The 22,406-nt window shown below is 43.5% G+C and overlaps 1 protein-coding gene across 7 annotated transcripts in view; it reads left to right on the top strand.

Annotated features, from left to right (window-relative positions):
* Positions 1–725: 725 nt before the first annotated feature.
* AMPH (amphiphysin) overlaps positions 726–22,406 on the top strand; it is a 130,467-nt gene continuing 108,786 nt past the window's right edge. For 4 of the 7 annotated variants that reach the window (XM_030234070.2, XM_050971747.1, XM_050971748.1 and 1 more), the window contains exon 1: positions 727–931. In XM_030234070.2, the coding sequence (XP_030089930.1) occupies positions 863–931 (69 nt within the window). In that variant the 5' untranslated portion in view covers positions 727–862. Of the gene's footprint in view, positions 932–22,406 lie in introns of all 7 variants that reach the window. The other 3 variants (XM_018924014.3, XM_018924015.3, XM_050971749.1) reach the window with 2 other exon arrangements.

The following is a 22,406-nucleotide window of genomic DNA, read 5'->3' as shown; positions in this document are numbered from 1 at the left end:
TGTCAGCCTTGAGTGACTGGTGCTGCATGATCCCTAGAAGATTTTGGGATGCTTGAGTGTCAGGGGAGGACAGAGATTTTTGTTAAGGCTGCCCTTCAGTTTTGACTTGAAGTTGTAATTTCAGAAATAAGATCAAAACCACGAAACCAGTCTGGAACCAGTTCACTGCTGTTGGTTGCTACACTGAGACAGGAGTGAGGAATGGATGGGAGGAGGATGTCGAGAGCAGGTGAACGGCAAGTCAAATATAGCACATTCAGCAGCGCGGGCATCGTAACCCCAGAATAGCTGATGGCTGTGCCAGGAAGCCCAGTCCAGGCTGAGCTGGGGGGTGCAGGTCCCTCAACCGCAGCGCCCATTTACTGCACGAGATGCTGCAGCCCCCAAACCAGTGAAAAGTGTTAAAGGAGCTTGGACCTGGGAGTGACTCTGACTTGGTGGAAACTTCTAGGGGAGTAAGTAGGTGCCTAAGGTTCTCCGGCTGTATAAGGAGGTTTGTGTCAGTAGTGGACGCAACCATCAGCTGTGCTTCTAGAAATCATCATCCCCATTACCCTTCGGTATATGTTTTATTATCTAGAGGAATTGCCTCATCTCCAGAAGACAACGCTACCCGCCCTGCGGGGTCCCGACAGCCGCCTCCCCGGGCGCCGGGGATGGACGTAGGCGGCGGGCCCGCGGCTCACCTGAGGCGGCGGCGGTGGCCACGCCTCTCCCTGCTGTGTCTTTAAAGCCCTCCTCCTCCTCTTCCTCCTCCTCCTCCTCTCCATCCTCCATTCCTGCCTCGCCGCTGCAGCTCGTAGCTGCCGGGGTCTGCCTCGCCCGCCTTCTCTCCCCACCCTCCCAATCCCTGCCACCAGCCATGGCCGACATGAAGACCGGCATCTTCGCCAAAAATGTCCAGAAACGCCTCAACCGCGCCCAGGAGAAGGTGCGCTCCGGGGCGGGGGAACTGCTGGGAAGGGGCGGATGGGGATGAAGAGTGCGGCGGTGGTGCCCGGGGTTCACGAGAGGATGCGGCTCCGCTCGCCCCCCGCGCCCGCCGCTGCAGCTTCCCCTCTGCGTGCCCGCTGGGCGCCGGGCGGGGGCCGGGGCCGCCGGTCCTGTTACGTAACTGACCCATTTCACCGCGCTGCCCCGGCCCCGCCGGCCGCTCGCTCCCCGAGCGCGGGGCTGCGGCGCTACGGGCGCTGCCGGCGGCACCTGCCGCAGGCCCCGGGCGGCCGTCGCTCCCCGACCCTGGGGCTGCCCGCGGGGGAGGCACCGCTCCGCACCCGGCGTGGCCGCGGTGCTGCCCCGGCCCGCGCAGGGAACGCGGGTTCGGCTCGCCTCGCCTCACCGCCCGCCGCCAGCCCTCCTAAGAGGATTGCCTTTCCTTTAATATCCGCGCCGGCTCATCCCCGGCTGCGGCGATCCGCCTTGCTGCAGCCGCGGCGTGACAGACACCGCTGCGTGTAATGACAGGAGCCTGCGGGGGCCGGGGGGCTGGCGCAGCCCGCGCCTTCTTCAGCGGCTGCTGCGGTTTTGGGGAGCTTCTCGGGATGTCATGAGGCTGGTCGAAATGTTGTGCAGCTGACAGCTTGTGCTGCTTAGGAAAGTCGGTACCGATTCTAGCGTTATTGTACCCTGGAAATGAACAACGGACGAAGTCGGGGGGAATTTGCAGGAGTTCCTGACCTAAGACGAAGGCCTTATGGGCCACTGTTTGTTTTGTTCATCTTCATTAATGGAATAGGTATAGATGGTTCGCACAAATAGCTCCTGTGTAGCTGTTGGGCGTCTCAAAACAGTATCATAGATACAGATATTAGGCCCAACAGAAAAGCATTTGTGTATGGCTATGTGTAGCAGCTGTGTCTGCTCCTAGTACAGTTTGCAATAAAGACGTTGCCAGCATGAGTTTTGCAGACATAGTTGTCAATATGTGTTGCCAGTAATCTCTTTTGAGGATTAATAAAACCTTTTTACCCCTCTAGCATATATCTTGTATTGTTATGCAGCTTAGGGAATAAGGCTCTTGTGAATTAAGGGAGATTATTTTATGAGCATATTTCTTATGCTTTACTGCCTATAAATCTTCACTTTCTTTTTGGCCTCACATTGAATTCTTTGGAGTTCCAGCAGCAGAAAAAAATGCAACAATTAATAAGTCTTACACATAATTGCATTATTATTTAAGAATCTAATAGAGGCTGTCACAGACTAATGATTAATTTTCTCTTTCAAATACTCCTGTCTAGCTCACCAGGTTATAAAGTACTAGACTTTCCAACACCAAAGTCATGATGCATTTCCATTCTTGCAGGTTTGGACTGTAACTGTTCTCAGGTAAAACACGTAAATCCTCTTTAATAGTTTGGAGAGATCTGATGACTTTATGGTGTGAGTTGAATTGGCTTGAGTTCATAACTGGAGTTGAAGTCTAAAAATACTGTTTGTTTTCTTGTGTCTTTGTCAGTATGGCTATGATTAACCATCTGGAAAAGTAGTGGTGCAAGTTGTAATCACATGTACTGCTTCAAGCTGTACAAAGTGGGGGTCCTGCACACAGAAATCTCTGGGCATACTAGAGAGAACACCTTAATGTGAAAACCTGAGATACCCCGTACTTCCCAAAGACTGTTCATGCGCCAGCCCTAGGACAGGTGCCTTGAGTCTGATGGGTACCTTGGGTGCAAATCAAAGATGCAATCTGACAGATGGTCTGCTCCACCTGCACTTTGGTGAACATGCTAACAAGGGGGAAATTTGTCTGGTTTGATTTTCATGTATCAGTCAGGCATCTGGCAATTTTGGCTTCCTTATAGTATCTGTGGTGGTAATTTCGTATGTCAGTGGCCTACAAGTTGCTTATTTACAGGGTTATTTACAAGATATTAGTGGCCTTACACAGTCATAGTACCAGTAATACCAGTACCATAGTACACAGAATAGGTCAGTACCATGTAGCTCTGGATACTTGCCTCCTCCTTCCTGGCCCATGTGTTTTTACTGCATAAGCTGTGCATGTGTGCTGTTTCATGTCTACGTTTCTAGTTAGCTTTGAGTTTATATATGTCTTGTATGTTTATGCAACATAAATTCCTTCATTATTTTTGCGGAAACTTTACCCAAAAAAAAAAAAAAAAAAAAAAAGAAAACAGGCCCCAGATGGGAATGATTGAGTTTTGTTTATTTGTTTTGGGGACTTGATGACAACAAGTAAATTTTGTCTAGGAGTTGAAAATGTATGATCTGCATTGTAACAGGTGTGTAATATCACACTGGCTTAAAGAGATTTTAAATACATTGAGTTGTTTTTATCTTGATGCCTATATTGGATTTGTGCACCTTCAGTTTACTGAATGTGTTCTTATATATTGCTTTTATAAAGCATTTTTGAATTGCTTTCTATTATTTATTGATGCAACATATATTTAAAAATATGGAGTGCCTCTAAAACATAGACCTTCATTTTGGATTTCAGTAAAGCTTTTGATACTGTTTCTCACATGATCTTGCTGGATAAAATGTCCAGCCCACAGCTGAATAAACACATTGTGCAGTGGGTGAGCAACTGTCCCACAGGCTGCTATGTAAGGGTTACAGTCAAAGGGGTGACATCAGACTGGTGAGCTGTCACTAGTGGGGATCCTCATGGCTTCATCCTCAGCCCAGTGCTCTTCAACATCTTCACAAATTACTTGGACGTAGGACTATAAGGGATTCTAAGCAAGTTTGCAGATGCTAGAAAACTGGGAGGAGCTGTTGGCTCCCATGAAGACAGAGAGGCCCTGAAGAGAGAACTTGACAAATGGGAACGCTGGGCAATCACCAACCATATGAAGTTCAGAAAGTGCCAGATTCTGCACCTGGGATAGGACAACCCTGGATGTATGGACAGACTGGGGAACAAGAAGCTGGAAAGCAGCCCAGAAGAAAGGGACCTGTGAGTCCTGGTCGACAGGAAGTTCAGTGTGAGTCAGCAGTGCCCTGGCAGCCAGGAGGGCCAGGCATGTCCGGGGTACATCAGGCACAGCATCACCAGCTGGGCAAGGGAGGGGATTGTCCTGCTCTGCTCTGCACTGCTGCAGCCTCACCTTGAGTCCTGTGTGCAGTTTTGGGTGCCACAATATAAGAAAAATATTAAGCTATTAGAAAAATATTAAGCTAAAAGAGAGTTAACAAAGGTCATGAAGGACCTTGAGGGGAAGCTTCAAGTACGAGGAGTGGATGAGCTCACTTGGTCTCTCCAGAAGAGGAGACCAAGGGGAGATCTTATACTAGTCTACAACTTACTCATAAAGGGGAGAAGGGGCAGTAACTGATCTTTTCTCTTGTGGTGACCAGTGACAGGACCTGACAGAATGGCCTGAAGTTTTGTCAGGGGAGCTGTAGGTTGGATACTAGAAAAAAGTTCTTCCCCAGAGGGTGGTGGTTGGGCACTGGAGCAGGCTCCCCAGGGAAGTGTCACCGCACCAAGCCTGACAGAGTTCAAGAAGTGTTTGGACAATGCTCTTGGGCGCATGGTGTGCCTCTTGGGGATGGTTCTGTGCAGACCTGAGAGTTGGACGCAATCCCTGTGGATCTCTTTGAATTCAGTTTATTCTGAGATTCTCTGATTCATTTATGTAAACTATTTTTCTAATAATGCCACCATTATCTTCAGTTTCTTGCTGTCTAGGAGAAATTTTAGTTGTACAGTGTAGGTAGTGTCTGTGTCTAGTCACTATATAACAAAAGGTAACTGCAAAATCTCATATTGGGCAGATCTCAGTCTTGTATTAGAAGTGTTAATCTGAGAGTTATATGGAAATAATAATTGGCCACTCTATTTTTCACATCATCCAGGTGATGGTGCTTTATGTGGTAGCATATATGCCCTGGCACCCTGATTTTGAATCAATGAGTGTGCCATCTATTAAAATCCTCTGGCCATCACATTTCTTCAATTACTTTTGCCCTAAAATGCAGGAAGTGTGGACATGCTGAGCTTGCAGCATCTGTTAAAATCTGCCAAAAGTCAACTGAACAAACTGGATTAAAGTTTTTAAAGGACCAGATTGATTTAGGAGATCCCAGCCATAAAAATTAAAGAAATGCCAGTGTTTAAAATGAAACCAGAGTAGATGTTTTGGTAACCAAGGTTGACTGAGTCAATTCTAAGGACAAGGTTACTTGAATGAAAAGGCTGAATTTGTGTCCCCAGGTTTCTCTAGGAAAATTCCATTTAAGCTGATAACCCAGTGTATAACACTAGTTATCTCCTTGTCCTCTCTTCTATAACCCTGTGCTGGTTTGAAAGCAAAGAACTACAATTTAATGGGAAAATTAAAAGAAAATGCAGTAGTACAAAAACAGTATACAACCTGACTGGCTTGGTCAGGGTACTGATAGTAGTCTGATTAAATGGTGGCTGCAGTCCTCCTGGAATGACAGATGTGGTTCTGTTGAAGCAGTGATCCTTCAAAGGCTGTAGTTTTCTTCTGAAGATCCAGTGGTGGTGTAGATGGATTTGGTCTTTCTCTGGGAATCCAGTGGGAGAAGGCTGACTGTGGTGTTCCAAATATCAGATTTTATCCTGGTAGGATTGCTCTTCCCCCTGGGTGGAGCATCTCACAATGGGATGATGTTATTTTACCAGTCATGCAGTGAGGTTCAATGGCCCATTAAGAGAAGATATCCCCCTGGAGGGAGGATGTGTCATGGAAGAGATAAAGTCTGCCCCAGCTGTTTTTAACAGATGGTAATAGAATACATACTTTTGGTTACATCTTGCATTGCAACCTAAGACAAACCCAGCCACTCTAACTGAATAGCATAGAACAGCTGGAAGAGACCTAAAATGACCATCTAGTCCCAATGCCTGACCATTTCCAGGCTGACCAAAATTAAAGTATGGCTTTAAGGGCACTGTCCAAATGCCTCTTCAGCACTGACAGGCATGGCTGGGGGAGGCATCAGCTGCCTCTCTAGGAAGCCTGCTCCATGTTTTGGCCACCCTTGGAGTCATGAAATGTTTCCTTATGTCAAGTCTGAACTTCCCCTGATGGGCACAACTTGGAGCCATTCCCCACGTGTTCTGCTCACTGGGAGAGAAAGAAGAGCTCAACACCTCCTCAGGAAGCTGTAGGGGGCACCCCTCAGCCTCCTCCTCTCCAAACCAGACAAGCCCAGTGCCCTCAGTGCTCCCCAGAGCACATTCCTGCCAGCCCCTTCCCCTGCTTTGGTGCCCTTCTCAGGACATGCTCAAGGACCTTCACGTCCCTTTTTAATAGTGGGGCCCAGAACTGCACGCAGTACTCGAGGTGAGGCTGCACCAGTGCTGAATTCAGCAGCATAACCACCCCTCTTGGCTGGCTGGTAATGCTGTGTTTGATGCACCCCAGGATGAGGTTTGCCCCCTTGGCACACACACTGCTGATCCCATTGAGCTTCCTGCCAACCAGCACCCCCAAACCCCCTTCTGCCGGGCTGCTCTCCTGCCACTCCTCTCCCAATTCAGACTTGTGCCTGGAATTACTCCATCCAGGTGCAGAATCCAGCATTTGGTTGGTCTTGCTCAGCTTCATATCACTGGTGACTGCTCATTACTCCAATCAATCCAGATCCCTCTGCAAGGCAAAGCCTCTTGTCCCATGGGAGAGTCAGCAGCACTTCCCGGTTTGGTATCATCACCTAACTATCTGCACATTCAACTGCAGCCTCCAGATCACTGATAAAGAGTCTGAACAGAGCTGCCTCTAGACCTGAGCCCTGAGGAACACCACTGGTAACTGCTCACCAGCCAGATGTCCTGTTTGCTGCAATAATTTGAGCCCTGCTCTTCAACCAGTTCTTCATCCAGGGCACTGCATACCTGCTCATCCCACTGTTGGAAAACTTGTCTGGAAGGAGGCTTTGAGGGAGAGTATCAAAAGCCTTTCTAAACCCCATTAAAACTGGGGGTTTAAATCCAGTGTCTTCACTTCATCCAGGTAGAGGACCTTATTGTAGAAGGTTATTAAATGAAACAGGACTTTCCCTTTGTGAACCCATGTTGTCTGTGTCTGATGATTGCATTGTTTTTCAAATGTCTTTTAATAAAACCCAGTGTGATTTTCTCCATAATTTTTTCTAGGTACTGAGGTTAGACTAACATGTCTTAAGTTTCCTTGGTCTTCTCTCTTGCCTTTCTTGGAAACTGGTGTAACCTGGGCTAATTTTTAGTTGCTGAGGCCTCCTAAGACCTTTTGTAGATGATTGAGTGTGGTCATGTTGTAATGTCTGCTACAGTTACACACAGTACTCTGGGGTGAATCCCATCAGGCCCAATTAACTTGTTAATATTCAGCTGATAACAATTGGTCCCTTTCAATTCCAATGTCCATAAATGGAAAGTTGGTGCTCTTGCAGTCATTGTCCTCTGAGAATTGGACAACCCAAGGTAGCAATATGGACATTAGTTCCATCACCGAGACAGCTCTTATGGGTGGCCTTTGTCCAAAGAATGCTGGGTGGAGGGGTGATGGCTGGTCTGTGACAGGCAAGGCTGTGCACAGGGGACACCCTCATGTCACAGTGTCATTGCCCTGCAGTGCAGCAGTGCCTTGGAGGGGCAGGAAAAAAGGGAGCATCCTCCCATGTTCCACTGTCAAAGCTGGCCTGGAGCCAGCCCACAGACATCCAAAAGGAAGTCCCTGAGGAGGCTAGGGGGGAAAACTGGAGGCAAGGCCAGCTGCCAGTGGCACTCAGCCTTTGGGGAACAAAGGCAAGCCCTTCAGAGGAGAAGAACCGCCAAGCCTTGTAGGTGCCTGAAGCTGTCTGGCCTATTCAGCTGGATAGCACTACTAAGTTCAAGTGAACACCTTCTTGAGGAGCACTGCACAGCTCTGTCCTCAGCCCCTGGTGGAGCCAGGGGCAGCTGCTGAAAAAAATGGGATGCAGAGAGGTTGTCAGGGGTCCTAGGGCTTTTTAACATCCACTGGTGCCCTGCCAGGATTCTTGACCATCAGGCTGAGGACATTTGGACGCTCTTGGAAGCCCTAAGATGGCTCCAGGTTGAGGGAGAATAGGGTTAAGGCATATCCTGGAAGGCATGACCAGATAGTGGGATGAAGAGCGAGGCCTTGCTCACATGCTTAGGGAATAGCTGATTACCAGCAATGGCATCAGGAGAGAATTTTCCCTTGGGTCAGATTGGCACTGGTTCATGGGGGGAAGGAGGAGAGATGCGGGTGCCTTCCTCTGCAGCACTGAGCATGACCACTGTTCAGCGTTCCTTCAGCTCGGTTGCTCAGTTGCTGCCTGCTGCTCATGCCCCATGAAGATGGCCTGTCGTGCCCTGCAGCTGTGGGCAAGAAGCTTTCCAGACTCCCAGCATGGCCTGGGGGTTGCTTCTTGTCCTCCTGTAGCACTGGGCAGTGTCAGGGCTCCTCCTCTGCTACTCCATTCTTGCCTGCTGCCCTCACACCTCCAAGGCACCACTTGTGCCCTGGCTCTCTCTGGCTCTCTTGCCCATTGCAAGCTTGGAGTGGGGCTGAGCTCTGCTCTTCCCTTGGCTCCATTTTCCCAGGGGTTCTTGCATGTTCAAAACAACATGTGTTTGGAAGGGTTCCAGGCTTGCTTCCCCATCCAGACCTGACACTTCTCAGTCTTTCTGCCTGCAACATTAGCACAGGGCATGCACAAGAGTGCTTTTCATGCATCCCTGCCCTGGCTGGGAAGGACAGCAATGAAGCAAGTTTTGGAAGGCAAGATTGCAATGTGCCCATCATTGATATGTGTCACACTTTGGAAAATACCTCATGGTACCACACATCTTTTCTTCTGATCTATGTGCCTGCTGCTGCTTTCTGTAGCTCATCCTTTTCCAGACTACAAAGGATGTATTTTCAAACAAGAAATGCATCAGCCTGCTTCTGGCGACACGTGCATGTTGTGTTAGTGCTTGTGAGCATCAGCTCTGAAACAGATGGAGAAAATAAAAATTGAAATAATATTCTGCTTCCAGTTATAATCTGTGTGTTATGTGTCCTTGAATATATTTTTTGGACCTCAAAACCCCCTGATGTGTCAGACACATAACAGTCTCCCCATCATTTGACTCAAGGTGAGTGCAGGACAGAGCAGTTGGGCCATGTTAAACCCAGAGCTCTGCATGACAAAGTCTGACCACGTCTGAGGGCTCCACCCCAGAGAGCAGCTCTGCAGTGCAGGTCCCAGGTCCGCCCAGGAGACAGGGCAGGAGATGGGCACACCCACAGCAGGGCTCAGGCAGGGACTGAAGGTCCCAGGCAGAGGTGGGACACATCCCTGGGCCCTTGGCAGGAGGTGGTGGGGCTGGGGGTCCCAGGGCAGGCCAGTCCTACCACTGAGCCCTGTGAGCACCACCAGGACCCTGTCAGGACTAAACCTCAGTGCTCCCGTGCTCTTCTTCAGACACTGGTGGTGGGACACTTTGGAGACACAGTATTGGGCCAGATAGACCTTCCCTCTGAGGGAGTGCTGCTGTCCTCAGGCTCTTGTGTTTTAATATTTTTTTGCAAGGAAAACAGCTCAGACAACTCTAAAAATGAATACAAAGTGAAGAAAAACAATCCACCATCAACAGGTATTGCTCAGCTCTTGAGACATTTGCAACCATTTAGGTGAGAAGCACATCCTGCACCAGACTGAAGGCTTGGTCTTTGAGCCTTGCTGGTGTCAGTGATGTGGTGGTTTGCCATCCTGTGAAAACCTATCTCAGTTGAGCACTCATGAATTTCAAAAAAACACAAGCCACTTGCTTTTTTGCAAATTTGTGCAGATGGTCCCTTTGTCTTGAGATGATCCACAGCCCTGACCCCTCTCAGAAGATACACACCTCCTTCCCACAAAGTGACAGAGCCAGTGCCTAGGCTGGGAGATGGTGATGGGTATTCAGTGCCTTCTGCTAGTGCAGGGCTGGAAAGAATTGTCTTCAGAGATTTCCCAGTGTGTACTGGGAGGGAAAGGAGCAGGTAGGAGAAGATAGATTTGAGTAGAATAAAATAGTTCAATTTAAACAGACCTACAATAATCATCCAGTCCCACTACCTGACCACTTCAGGGCTGACCAAATGTGAAAGCATGGCCTTAAGGGCACTGTCCAAATGCCTTTTCAACACTTGTTGACATGGGTTCATTGACCACCTCTCCAAGAGGTCTCTTCCAGTGTTTGACACCATCTCATTATAAATCCACCTGGTGCTGTCACAACATTTCCGAAATTCGGTTTCAGTAAGGTTTGTTCCTGGGCATTTCTTGTGTAGCTTCTGATAATCAAGCTAATGTGTTTTTGATGTTTAACTTCTAAGTCAGTAATATATGTGGTTTCATCTGAAATTTAAACCAGTACATACTCCAGTTTATGGGGACTTTGGTGGCATTACAAGGGTTGTAAAGGAGGAGATTCTGTGAAGGAAACAGTAAACTTCCATCTGGAAAGGAATTTTGTGGTTCTGTACAAGTTCTGTTCTGTAACTAATAATATCTGCTCTGAGGCAGGAGACAAGTATGTGGAAGAATATTATTGTGAAAGGCATACTACATCTATTAGAGCTGTGCTGACCTGCTTGCAATGTGATGGAATGGTTTTAGCAGCCTCAGGTTCATAACAGCAAACTACTGTCTAATGATTTAAAATGTTAGCCACACAGATATTGTAAAATGTATTGTACTGAAGTCTTTACAGTATTATGACAGTCCTTGACATTTAGGGCCCTGCTGGCACCAGCACACACAATGATGAGGCAACTCCACCTCTGAAGAGCTAATTCTTAATCTCTGAGTTTATAAACAAAACCAATAATAAGTCAATAATTTCCCATCTGGATAGTATGGTCTAAACTATGCAGACGATATTTTTCTGTCCTCAAATTCAAGTATAATGAAAACTTGAATTTCCTTTTTTTAATGTTCTCTTTTTAAATAGAAATTATAGAAAAAAATGGAGTGCAAGTGGTCATCTGGCCCATCCTACTAAACAAAAGTGGAATCAACTGCACTTAAAATTATTCCTCAAGAATGATTTGCTTGCCAGCCTTTTTAAGTTTGTAATGGTGGAGATTTCGCAGGTTCCCTAAATTGATATGTACCTTTGCTTAGGCACCTGCAGTCAGAAAGGTCTCTTCTCATAGAATGTAAATGTCTTTTTTTGCTGTTCAAGTTTCCTTGTTGTAGAGGAATGTGTTCTTTCTTATTGCCTCAAAATTTAGAAGTGTTTTTCATCATTTGCCAGCATTCCCTCTGATCTAACTGGACTTCTCACATGACTCTTTCAATCAGGTGAAATAGTAGCTCTTAATAAAATATTGATTGCTTTCACTTATTTTAATTTCTAATATACAGGTTAAAAGGTAGAGGTAGATTTTGGTTTTCTGGGTGAGAGGCATGGAAGAAAAGGGAATGAAAACCCCCAAGGCTCCTTCCTGTGAGGCTCTCATATGATATTTTCCCTACTTTGTAACTTTTGTAAAGGTTAATCTGTCTGTCCTTTCCCAGTTTACTCCATATATGTAGTATTAACCATGATCCTGTAAGTTGTTACACAGTACATTCTTTCTCATTGTCACTCAGTTTCCACAAGACAAGTGCTGATTCTTAACTGTTAAGGGGGTCCACAGCTCTGTGTTCATTGGCTGAAGCATTATTAGTGTCAAGGTGGCCTCATCTCTTCTTGCTTGACAATTTCATCTTTTTCTTTTCTCTCTTATTCTTTCCCATTTCCTTTTTAGTTCTTTAGCATGGGTCCCTTCCTCTACTGTTCTCTCTACACTTCACTTAAATCCTCTCTCAAAAATAAAGTCAAAATTTTTTAAATCTACTAAATCATTGGATTTGGTTCTGGGCTGCCTTCCACACTACATTTTTCCCATCTAGCAGATCATCTTTTTGGCATTGTTGAATTATCTAAGACTTAATGTTTCTGACAAGGACTGCCCCATGGTAGCTGTCAGTGGTCTGCACTTCACTGTGCATGCCACCTTCCTGTTGTGACACTATTAAGAGTGAGACTTTATGAGCACATAGAGGAGAAATGCTGAGGTGGTGATAACCTGTGTATCTGGAAATTGCTGGAATTTCTGGTCTGAATTGATCACCAGTGTCTGCCTTTTAGAATGCGCTCTGAACTCTGGTGCAACCAGATGTTGTAGATGGCAAAGGGTGAGAGAGCAGTAGATGAGGGCAGGACAGGAGAATACAAGTTGCTTTTCACCTCAGTGGCCCAAGTTTTATGCACTGGCTAGGAGGAGCAGTGAAGAAAACTGGCCAGCAGGATGAAAATCTGTCATAGCAGGATATTTCAGTGGAGATAAATGGCAGAGAAAAGCAGGCTAGGTATAAGGTGGGGGTGAGCATGGAGGGGAGAGCAGCATGCCTGTGCTCATCTTTCCTGCAACACACCTGTCCAGGCTGCGGGGAGTGTCTCTAAATGGCTTGTCAAGCCTGTGTGGGATGATGGACAGTATACTGACCTTGGCAGAAAGCAAAAATACAGGGTGAAAAATGCCCTTTAACACATTTTTTGCAGTTGCCTATATAAATAGGATTGTAGCTCCCTGAACTCTCCTGAAGATGGCAGGGGGATTTTTCACTTGCCTAAAATCTACACAGGGAGATCCACCCAGACCCTAATCAGTTACCACCTGCTGTGCCAGTACTCTCACTCGCCTCAGGGATTGCAGTGTGCTTCAGTACAGAGGGCATTTTCTCTAAGGAGCAGTTGTTTGGTTCAGTTCATTGGGCTCTGCTGCAAACTCAGCTGCTAGGAGCCTCCAATCCCGAGTGTTTCAAGTGCTGGGTCACTCTTCCCTAAGTGTTCTGTGGCATCAGTGCTGTGGGACACTGAATCTTTGCTGTATTCAAACACAAAATCATTTATTCCAGACTGAATGAGTAGCTAGTTAGTCAGCAGTTGTCAGAATGATAAACCAATGACCAACTCAGGAAAGCAATTGTGTCATGTTGAGTCTCTGCTAATTGGAGTTTATTAATCTGTGTAAGAGAGCATGGTAAAACTTAGGCTGCCATAAGGACACATGGAGCATTTTTCTGTTTGTGCTATGAGAAAGCTAAGCAGGAAATACCCTGTTCCTCTTCCTGGTGGTTCTGCCTTTCTTTCTGTTGTCTCAAAAATTATTTGTAGGACATTAGCATGTGTGTTATTCTGCAGAATTAAGGACAAAAGCAATTACAAATGAATAATGGTGTGGACAAGTACTTAGTTGGTGAAAGTCTGTATAGACAATTTCTCAGAATGTTGATAGGGTAGTGGGAATGCTCAGAGGCCTTTCAGTGGGCAGGGTGACAAAAAAAGTCAGACTGTACCATACTTCAAGGCTCTGGGCTCAAATTCCCAGTGCCCTGCTACTACTACTTATTGTTGTGCCTTCTTTTTCTTGCCACTTCTTTTCTGACAAAAAGCTCCTGCTTACCCCCAGATAAGATCCTCTGCTTTGTTTTCCCTGTTTCTGTAGCATATTATTTCCTTTGATGCTCCCTTGAAGTCTCAGCTTTCTCACTTTCTAACCCAACTTCTTTGTACCCACAATCTTGCTAAATCTGTGATTTGTGATACAGAGGCCAATGCTACAGTCTATGAACTGCTGCAGTCTATCCTCTTTATCTATTATATGAGGGAGGAGAATATGTACATATGAACCTGCATATGCTTGAAAGACACTGTCTATCCTGCTTTTCCCAGGATAAATTGAAAAACATGCTAGGAGTTAGGTTGATGTTTTATTTTTAATGAAGCAGAGGTTTGAGAAAATAAAAGTTGCTAAAGAACACAGATTATCTGAATTTTCTTTCTAGATTGTGATCATTGGTAAGCATTTAGTTGTGTCTTTACAGAAGTATGGGGGGCTAGAATTATGTAGCAGAGGTCTGTGGTGGTCTGTAATGCCATGAGAAAGTTATTTATACTGATGATTCATGCTTTGCAAAGCCCAGTTAAAGGATCCACATGTACTGGGGTTAATACATATTTAGCATGAAGTAGAAAGAGATGAAACACTGCATACAGAGAAGAAGCTTGATTAAATGTAGGCGGTCTGTTTCCTGAGGAGAATAATCAGTCTTTGAGATCTGAAAAATGACCCTGATTTTTCACGTAAAATGCATGTATTAGTTTTTAGATCCCAGAAAAGGTTTAAAGACTTATTTGCATGTAGGACATGCAGAGGAATAAATTAAAATATTATATTCCTTTTAAATCTGCACAGATCTGTGTGTGGATGCTGTTGCTTATATTTAAACTGGGCTTCCTGTTGTTCAACTTGCTATTGTAACCTAGATCCTTGTAAGTTTTTGTGGGTGTTATCTTTTCACACTGATAAAGCCACCCTCTGCAGTTTGAATGAACTTTTTAAGTACAGAAGAGAAAGTGCTGAAATGGATCTGGAGAGTATGAGATTTATTTTTTTTCAAAATAATGTTGCCAGTAATTTTAACTATAGGACAAATTTTAGTCCTGTAAAAATCATAAGGAGTGGTTAATAAGGGTCATCAGAAGGGAAATAATTTAATTGATTGCCTCGTGTTTTTATAATCTGTACTAACAAAATTCTTATCACAGGGGAGACAGAGGCTGTAAATGAAAGGCAGAACACAGACGAAACAGAAGCAAAAGTTCATAGGAATACTGAGGCCTGAAGAGAGGCACAAGGGTATGGCTCAGTCTAGAGGCAGGTTGGTCTGGGGCAGGCTTAGGGCAGGCATTCCCATGGTTTATCTTCCTCAGAAGAGAAACTCATCAGAGGAAAAGTTCACAGTAGTAACTGAGGACAAGCAAAGGATGGTTGGGTCCTGCTGCCACGGCATGGTCACTGCAGGACACATTCAGGAAATGGTAAAGGAGTGGATTCATACTATGTGAAGCAGTGAATGGAAAGCAAACACAACAGAATAAGGTTAGTGTCCATGGTTAGCTGAAGGCCAAAAACAAGCAGTGCTTTTGGAGATGTGATATGAATTGGAAACATGGAATTTGGATTTAAAGAAATGTGGAAATCTAACAGTGTAAGGAAATTTCTTTGATTTTAAAAAATAGCACAGACCTTCTCTATTCTTTAATGGCTTCTGGATTAATTAGTAAAGAAATACTCCTTATGATGTGACAGTCTTGCAAACTGCCAAAATGTGATTTTATTGATAGTACATCTCTAAATATTGTTCTGTTTAATTCTCAGCCAAAATGTGCAGGCAGAGTTAGTATCAGGAAAGTTGTATCTTCATGTTTGTTAAATTTCCCTTTTCCTTCCTTATCTCTCTCTGTTTTCTTCTGTCTTCCTTTCCTTACTGCTTGCTCTTTCCCTTTCTCTTGTATATGTCACCAAACAAGTTGTTGCAGACATAACCACCAAAGCCATTTAGAAAATGATTTGACTTCTGTTACTTGATAGATGAGCCCAGTTGCACACTTCAGATTGTTTAAAAATCAGTACTGAGCTTCCAAAAGTTGTAGGCTATGAAAGAATACTGAATGTTCATTTTGTTTTATTTGTCTCCTGTTGTGCATGAGAGGAGGGACAGATGGTGCTGCTGGAGCAGGGCTCTATTCCCTCAGGGTCTGCAGGGCTAACCAAGGTCCTCCCTGTAACGGGGGAAAGCTGGGGATAAAGTGACAGCACCTCACACAGGCAGTGCTGAGTATCTGGAGAAAAAGTAAAAGACGGGAAAGGTGAAATGGAGAGCTAAGTTGCAGAATAATTAAGACAGTAATTAGAACTGCAAATGTGCAAGCTGAAGGAGCCTGCAATGGGCTATATTCAAAGGCTTTGTTTTTATCAGGACCTCCAACTGACTTCACAGGAACTTCACCCAACTTGTAGCCCTAAGGTTAAGCCCAGTAGCGCTGTCACTCCAGATTCAGTGAAGTGAAGGTGGTGTTTGTATCCCAGGGCTTTTCAACTTACTCCTGCTCCCTACTCTAGCACTAAAAAAAAAATCCCTCATATGAGATTTGTGCTTCCAGGGTCTGAAAAGCCTGTTTCAGAGAAGATGAACTTCACTGATATTTTGCAGAGCTGAACAGGGTTTTATTCTTAACACCACCCTGGCATTATGTTTTCCTGTAGTATCAATCCAAGAACATAGTTGTTGTAAGCATAGTGCCACCATCTCTTATGCAAAGTTTCATATTAGGGTAAAAATAAACAGTAATTCAGAAGCTGGCTGAGAGAATGTACATTGATTTTGACAGCCAAGCTGAGAAACAAATCAGGAAGAAATTCAGGCAACCCTTAGATGGCAAACACACACATGCCATTTGAATGGCATCTTAACTCCTAAACAGGTCAGTCTTCCAAAAGCCATGACTTAGCACTTTCTGAAGGAAGATGGAAAGGAACAAGTTCCATCAAGTATAGTTCAAATATGGACTGAAAAATATTTTGGATCAAGAACACATGTTTACACACTGCAGGACAAATGCAAACTTGAGTACAGTGTGTTTTTCTCAGCATTTCAACTCAGATCATGCTGGTTTCTATAGTGAGGGCTGTTTTCTGTAAGCAGTGTTTATCTGGAAGAGAACTAAAAAAGTGTACCCCATGAAAAATGATTTTTAAAAGAGGCAGTGTACAGTACTGAGATTGCTAAGTCACTTCTCTGAAGGCGCTGTTTTTGTAAGCAATAAATAATTTTTTTCCCTCTAGTATCCCATTTCTAGTTTGTCTCAAAGTACTTACACCAATATTGTTTTGCTAATGCCCATCAGTAGCCCATCCTGCCAAAGGCTTACCATGAAGTATGTGATTAATACTGGTGTTGGATTGTTGGATTGTCAGTAGCATCTGTTATCAGGACTGTTAGTGGGATTCAAAGTAGTCATATCAACCTGACTCAGACTTTTCCCTTCTCTGACTCAAAGGATATTTTTTGCACTCTTTTATACAGAAAGATTCCTTACTTGCATATAAGCAGTCACCAATCAAGCAAATTTTATTACATATTAATGCATCTTGGAATTTTTTGCACATTGAATGGATCTAAAAAAGAAGGCAGTGTGAAGTCAGTCTCAAATGCCAAGCGCTTTCTATTCCTCCTCTCTCACTCTGAAGCACAGGGTATTTTCAGTTCTTCAGAGGGGGTGTTATCATTACGTGTTGAACAAAAAAAAAATCAAGATCACCTCTGATGGATTGTGATGGATCTCTGTCTTTTTTTGTTAAGTCTTGTGAAAAAAAGTGAAAATAGCAAAGGGTTGTAGAAGGGCTTTCTGAAAGTGTCACAAACTCATTTCTGCCCTAAGATATGTATACCATTACGTACCAACAGGTTATGTCTACATCTAAACCAGCTTTAGCTATACCAGTAGTGAACAGGATGTTTCCAATCACACCAAAATTACTTGGAAGTGTTAAAAATACAGTAAGTTTTGACCAAGGTTTTTAGCTCTAGGACTTTCAACAGAGCTCAGTTCTCAGTGCCTTTCTCATTTAATTTCAAGTTGTTGGTAAGTCAGTTCCTTATTCATGAGCATGCCTTTCTGTGCTGCTAGCACCTACTCAATTGTGATTTGGAGTTTCCACACTATACCCTTTAGTTATCTAGAAATCATGACTCTGGGGAGACAGGTACAAAGAGTACAGGTTTAGGTTCCTCAGGGAAAGCATGCTCTGTTGTCTGCATGTTATCTCCATCCAGTGTCTCCCCTAGTGAAACAGATGTTCTCCAAGCCTTCATTTGGTGGAGGGTCCCATGAAGGATGGAAAGTGCCATGCCTGAGCAGGTGTATATCTCTGTGCACTGCAGGACAGTGGGTTACACTTGTATTCACCCCCATCTGCACCCTGAACAAAGTTAATCTGGTCCTTATGGTATTAGCAAAGTAAGTTGTTGAGAGCACATAATTTTCTTATCCCTTACCTAATGCTTTTGTGCACAAAGACTTTAGGGCTAGTCTAGTTTGATGCACAACAACTACATTGTTAACAGTTACAAATCTGGGACACCTAAAAGTTGATCACTTGATACTGACACATGGTCAGACTGTGCATCCATTGAAGTGAGAGTAGTCACTGGAATCACTGGGAAACTAACTGAACACTGCTTTGCCAAGGGATGTTGGTTACAATGGGAAGCTGTCAGACAAGCAATAGGATAGGATAAAAAGCCATTAGGTAAATTCCCTGCTTTTACCACATTTGCTTGAGGTTCTTTCTGTCCTTGATGGGACACACATAGATTTTTCTTTGTAGGTTGTCCCACAACAACTTATCTAAAGTTTTAGTAAAACATTTCATATTCTCTACAATGACCTTTTCCATATTACTTAGGTTCTATGATAAAAAAAATATTTCACATAATTTTACTCCAATATGGAGAGTGAGCACACTCATATTTAATATAAATTGAATCCAAACAGATGGCTGGATAGCTGTTTGATGCTATGAGAATTAAAGAACTCAGCCTTAAAGCTCTTATAATTTATTATACAATGAAGAACCTGTGTATGATACCCATATGCTACTGCTGATACAGGACTAAAGTGAAAGAATGGTTAACAAGGGCCAGTGCCTCCATATGAGAATTTTATTTTTAGTGGGACTACCTGTTTAAAATTAAAGGGAAAATGTCTTAGTGTCTTTCCACGCTCTAAAAAATAAGGAAGAGAGGACTGGTGGTTCAAATATGTATAAAAATCAACACTGATGTGTTTGACATAAAATATTTTAGAGCTGTATCAGAAAAAAGACAAAATTGTTAAGATTTACAATTCATGTGTCATATTTTTCAGAAGAGTATGTATGTCTATTCTAGAATATCAAGCCCAGTTACTCCATGTTATGTAAACCTGAGCTATACTAAAGGGCATAATAATTTCAAAACCTTTTTTTTTTTGTCTAAACCTAGATATGTGAGTTTGTATTGTTGCTTGGTCCATAATATCTGCAGTAGCTAATTTTACCAGAGACATAAGAAAATGCCTGTACTCTCATCTGGGAATCTGACTGGTCTTTTGGTCTCTGACAAACATAGGAGTGATAAAGCTCTTCCTTCCTCACCCCTCAAAAGAAAAGGCAGTGGTTGATTTGCATTTGATAAATCTGGGGGACGATCCTTCATTGATTTGTGATTCATACTTATACTAAGAGGTATTTTACTCTATCAGTGATCTTATGGAGATATATGGAACTATGTAGATTATTCCCATCTACATATAGCAGGAAGAAATGTGCAAAAAACAGTGTCAGCCAGCTTTCCACTAAGGCTCCGTTTATTCCATTTACATTTTTTAATGTTTTAAGTTGTTTCAATACAAAACCTTTTTATTTTTAAAGAATTCAGATCAGAGCCATGTATTAAGAAATGCCAGTTACATCCATCATAATATTTTAGGATTTATGCCTATTGCAAATTGTGATGAACTTGATATCAAATTGCTATAGTAGTAGCATTGATTTTAAAGATCTGATTCTACTCATGCCAGTTTTATTTGTAGCAGGGTGAGGCTCTGCAGGTTAAATATAATCCAGTTCACAGTGCTAACACAAGATTTAGTACTACATATATGCTCTGTACTGGCTCTGCATGGGCCTGGATTTAAATTGTAGCTCATTGTATAGCTTTCTGAAAATCACACTTGTGAAAATCTCACTTATAGGTGTAGTAGAGTGTATACATATTCTGAGGCAAAAGGAATTTTTACTTTGAGGATGTAAGAAGACATTGTGGCATCTTAAGCAGTTATAAGCTGGGGTTTCTCATTGCTTCGAGAGAGTTTGCCTGGCAATGCCAGCAGCGAATCTATTCAGGGATCATAAATTTCTTGGTTGACCTTCTCTGTTTCACCTACCCGTGGCCTGCATAAATCAATACTTTTAATTTGCTGATACTTTGAATTTTGTAGCTAATTATAACTCCTTCAGCAAATTTGAGTAAAGCTGCAAACTGCTGCATTCACTTGAGGGGAGATGCCTGACGCTAACTTGTGCCAATGTTTTGCAGGTGTTCACTTGTTCAAGCTTTTTTCTTGCTCCCATTACAACAACCACCTTTGCACAAATACAGAAGGTTTAATAGATCAGTCTGGGGCTGTCTGTCACTGTTTTTAATCTCGCTAATTTTTCCTTGCCTGTTTGTACCATGCAGTTTGATTGCTCCCTTTCCTTCTAGTGCACATCAACACCTTATTTTATCTGTTCGACTTCCCTTGAGTCATGGCTGATTGTGTGCAATATGTAGGCTAGACCCAAACAGTTACCAGCCTAAAAGACTGGTAAAAATCTTTTTTCCCCTCCTTTGCTTTTTTTTCAGGATAAATGTAAACTGCTTATGTTGATTTGTTCAATTAAACACAATAGAAAACCCACAAAACTTCCCAGCATCGCAAGATTCAATAAAGGACAATGTACCAAGCTGGTTTTTTCATATTTGAGGGGGGAAAAAAAGTGATGTTGGAATTTTTAATATTACAAAATAAAATGACCTTACATGGGCTTTTTAAAAATGAGAGCAATTAGTTTCTTCTCCTTTCCCCTTGATGAGCATTTTTCAGTGCATTCCTCAATCACTGTACAGTCCCCATTCCAATTCCTGCCTCTTCCTCCTATTTTAATTAAGACAAGCTATTGATCCTTTATTTCGAAACAGAGTAGTATGAAGAATAAAGTATGTTGGATGAGATCAGTGGATGGTGACTCATCCACCTCCAGCTCAGAGGAGGGACAATCTCAAGGCTTGGGTAGATTGCTAACAGCTGTGTCTAGTTGTGCCTTCACTATCTCCGAGGTTGGAGGTTGCCTAGCCTCTCTGAGGAGTCTGTTGCAATATTTCCCTATCTCATGGTGATTTGTTTTATCCCCTCATATCTGCTCAAAATTTCCTTTGTTGCAGCTTACGACTGTTCCTCTATCCCCTTCTCTTGTGAGCCTCTGAGTAGGGCTTGGCTCTGTAGTGGCTGTAGGTACTTGAAAAAAGAAAGCAGGTTTCCTTCCCTTATCTTTGTCTTTTCCTGGCTGAAGAAGTCCAGCTCCCTTCCCATGCCCAATGCTCTGCTCCAGCCTACTGAGCATTTCAGTGGTCTTCTGCTGGCTTCCTTCTAGTTTTCCCATGCCTTTCTTTCACTGGGTAACCCAGAAATGAAAGCAACAGTACTCTCAGTTCAAGCTCATGAACTCCAGACAGTGAAGGGGAACTGTTGCCATTGACCCTTGTCTACACTGTAGTTCTGAGTTTCATCCTTGCAAGGCAGCACATGATTCTCAGGGCACCATTGTCAGCAGTGGGATTGTTGATTGGAAGATCTTAGAGTAAGGAGAGACAAATATGGAGGAGGGAAAAAGTTACTGGGTACCTCAGTATCTCTTTGTCATTCATTGTTTTGGGGCTGGCTTACTGAGAAAGATCCTGGAAATGCCTACATGAAACTCAGAGTCTGTGCTGCCCCTTTCTCAGCTTTTGGCTCAGGTATGTCAGTTCTCTGGAATAATTTTGAGACAACAGAAATTAATTCAGCTGTCACACTTTTTGGGTTTGTCTATTTTTTTGTTGTTGTTCTTTTATTTTCTGTTGGGTTTTTTGTTGGGCTGTTTGTTTGCTTATTTTTTAACATGTCAATTCATCTCAACAACCACTTTTGCTTAATCAGGGCCTGAGTTGGTCCTTCTTTATTAATGGCTTCATAAACAGTTCTGTTGAGAGGCAAGGAAAGAGCAGTGCCTCTGTGGAGAAGGTCAGGATTCAGACCCAGATCCCCTTATTAGTCAGCCTGCACGGCAAATTAGTAGAGGGACCATACGGAGTGGGTCGGTAAATACTGGGACCCCCCTTTGCACAGTAAGTGTCCTGGTTTAGGGCAAATTTGTGAGAAAACAATGATATGAGCATCACAAAGTCACTCCAGGACATTAAGAAAAGTTAGGAATTACTACTTCAAGGTATTTGCAGCACTTATCAACTTTGCAGTGTCTATGGTCTCATAAGGTTTCTGGAGAGTTCAATAACAAGAAGTAACATCCTTGCACATATGATATACCAGGTGGAAATGTTATTGTTTCCCATGGCAGGGAGAAAAGGCTCTCCCTACATAGACTTCTTTTCCACAAAGGCGTACTTTATATGGAGAGCTAGATATACTTTACATTTTATTTGAAATTTCCTGAAACCACTTACTGTGTGGGAGTAATTTTAGGCTAGATTTTTTTTCTATGTGTACTGTATGGCTGATTGATAAGTGTAAACTGTATTGATGTATTCAGTTCAGGAGCACATACTTTCCTTCCTGGGAACTCTGGATCCAGAAAGATTGTTTCTTTAGATCTTGCCCTTACCTGCTGTGATGCTAGATTTCTGCTTTGGAAACGTTTCCTGTGTATGTTATATATCAAAGTTAATATTTTGAAGGTAATGTGGTCCAACCTGAAGTGGAAATAAAGGGATATATTCTTAGATGCTGAAAGCTCGTGTCAGCCTGGTGG

The sequence above is a fragment of the Serinus canaria genome, chromosome 2 (assembly GCF_022539315.1).
Source record: "Serinus canaria isolate serCan28SL12 chromosome 2, serCan2020, whole genome shotgun sequence".
Lineage (NCBI taxonomy): Eukaryota > Metazoa > Chordata > Aves > Passeriformes > Fringillidae > Serinus > Serinus canaria.
This window is presented reverse-complemented; position numbering and strand designations above follow the sequence as displayed.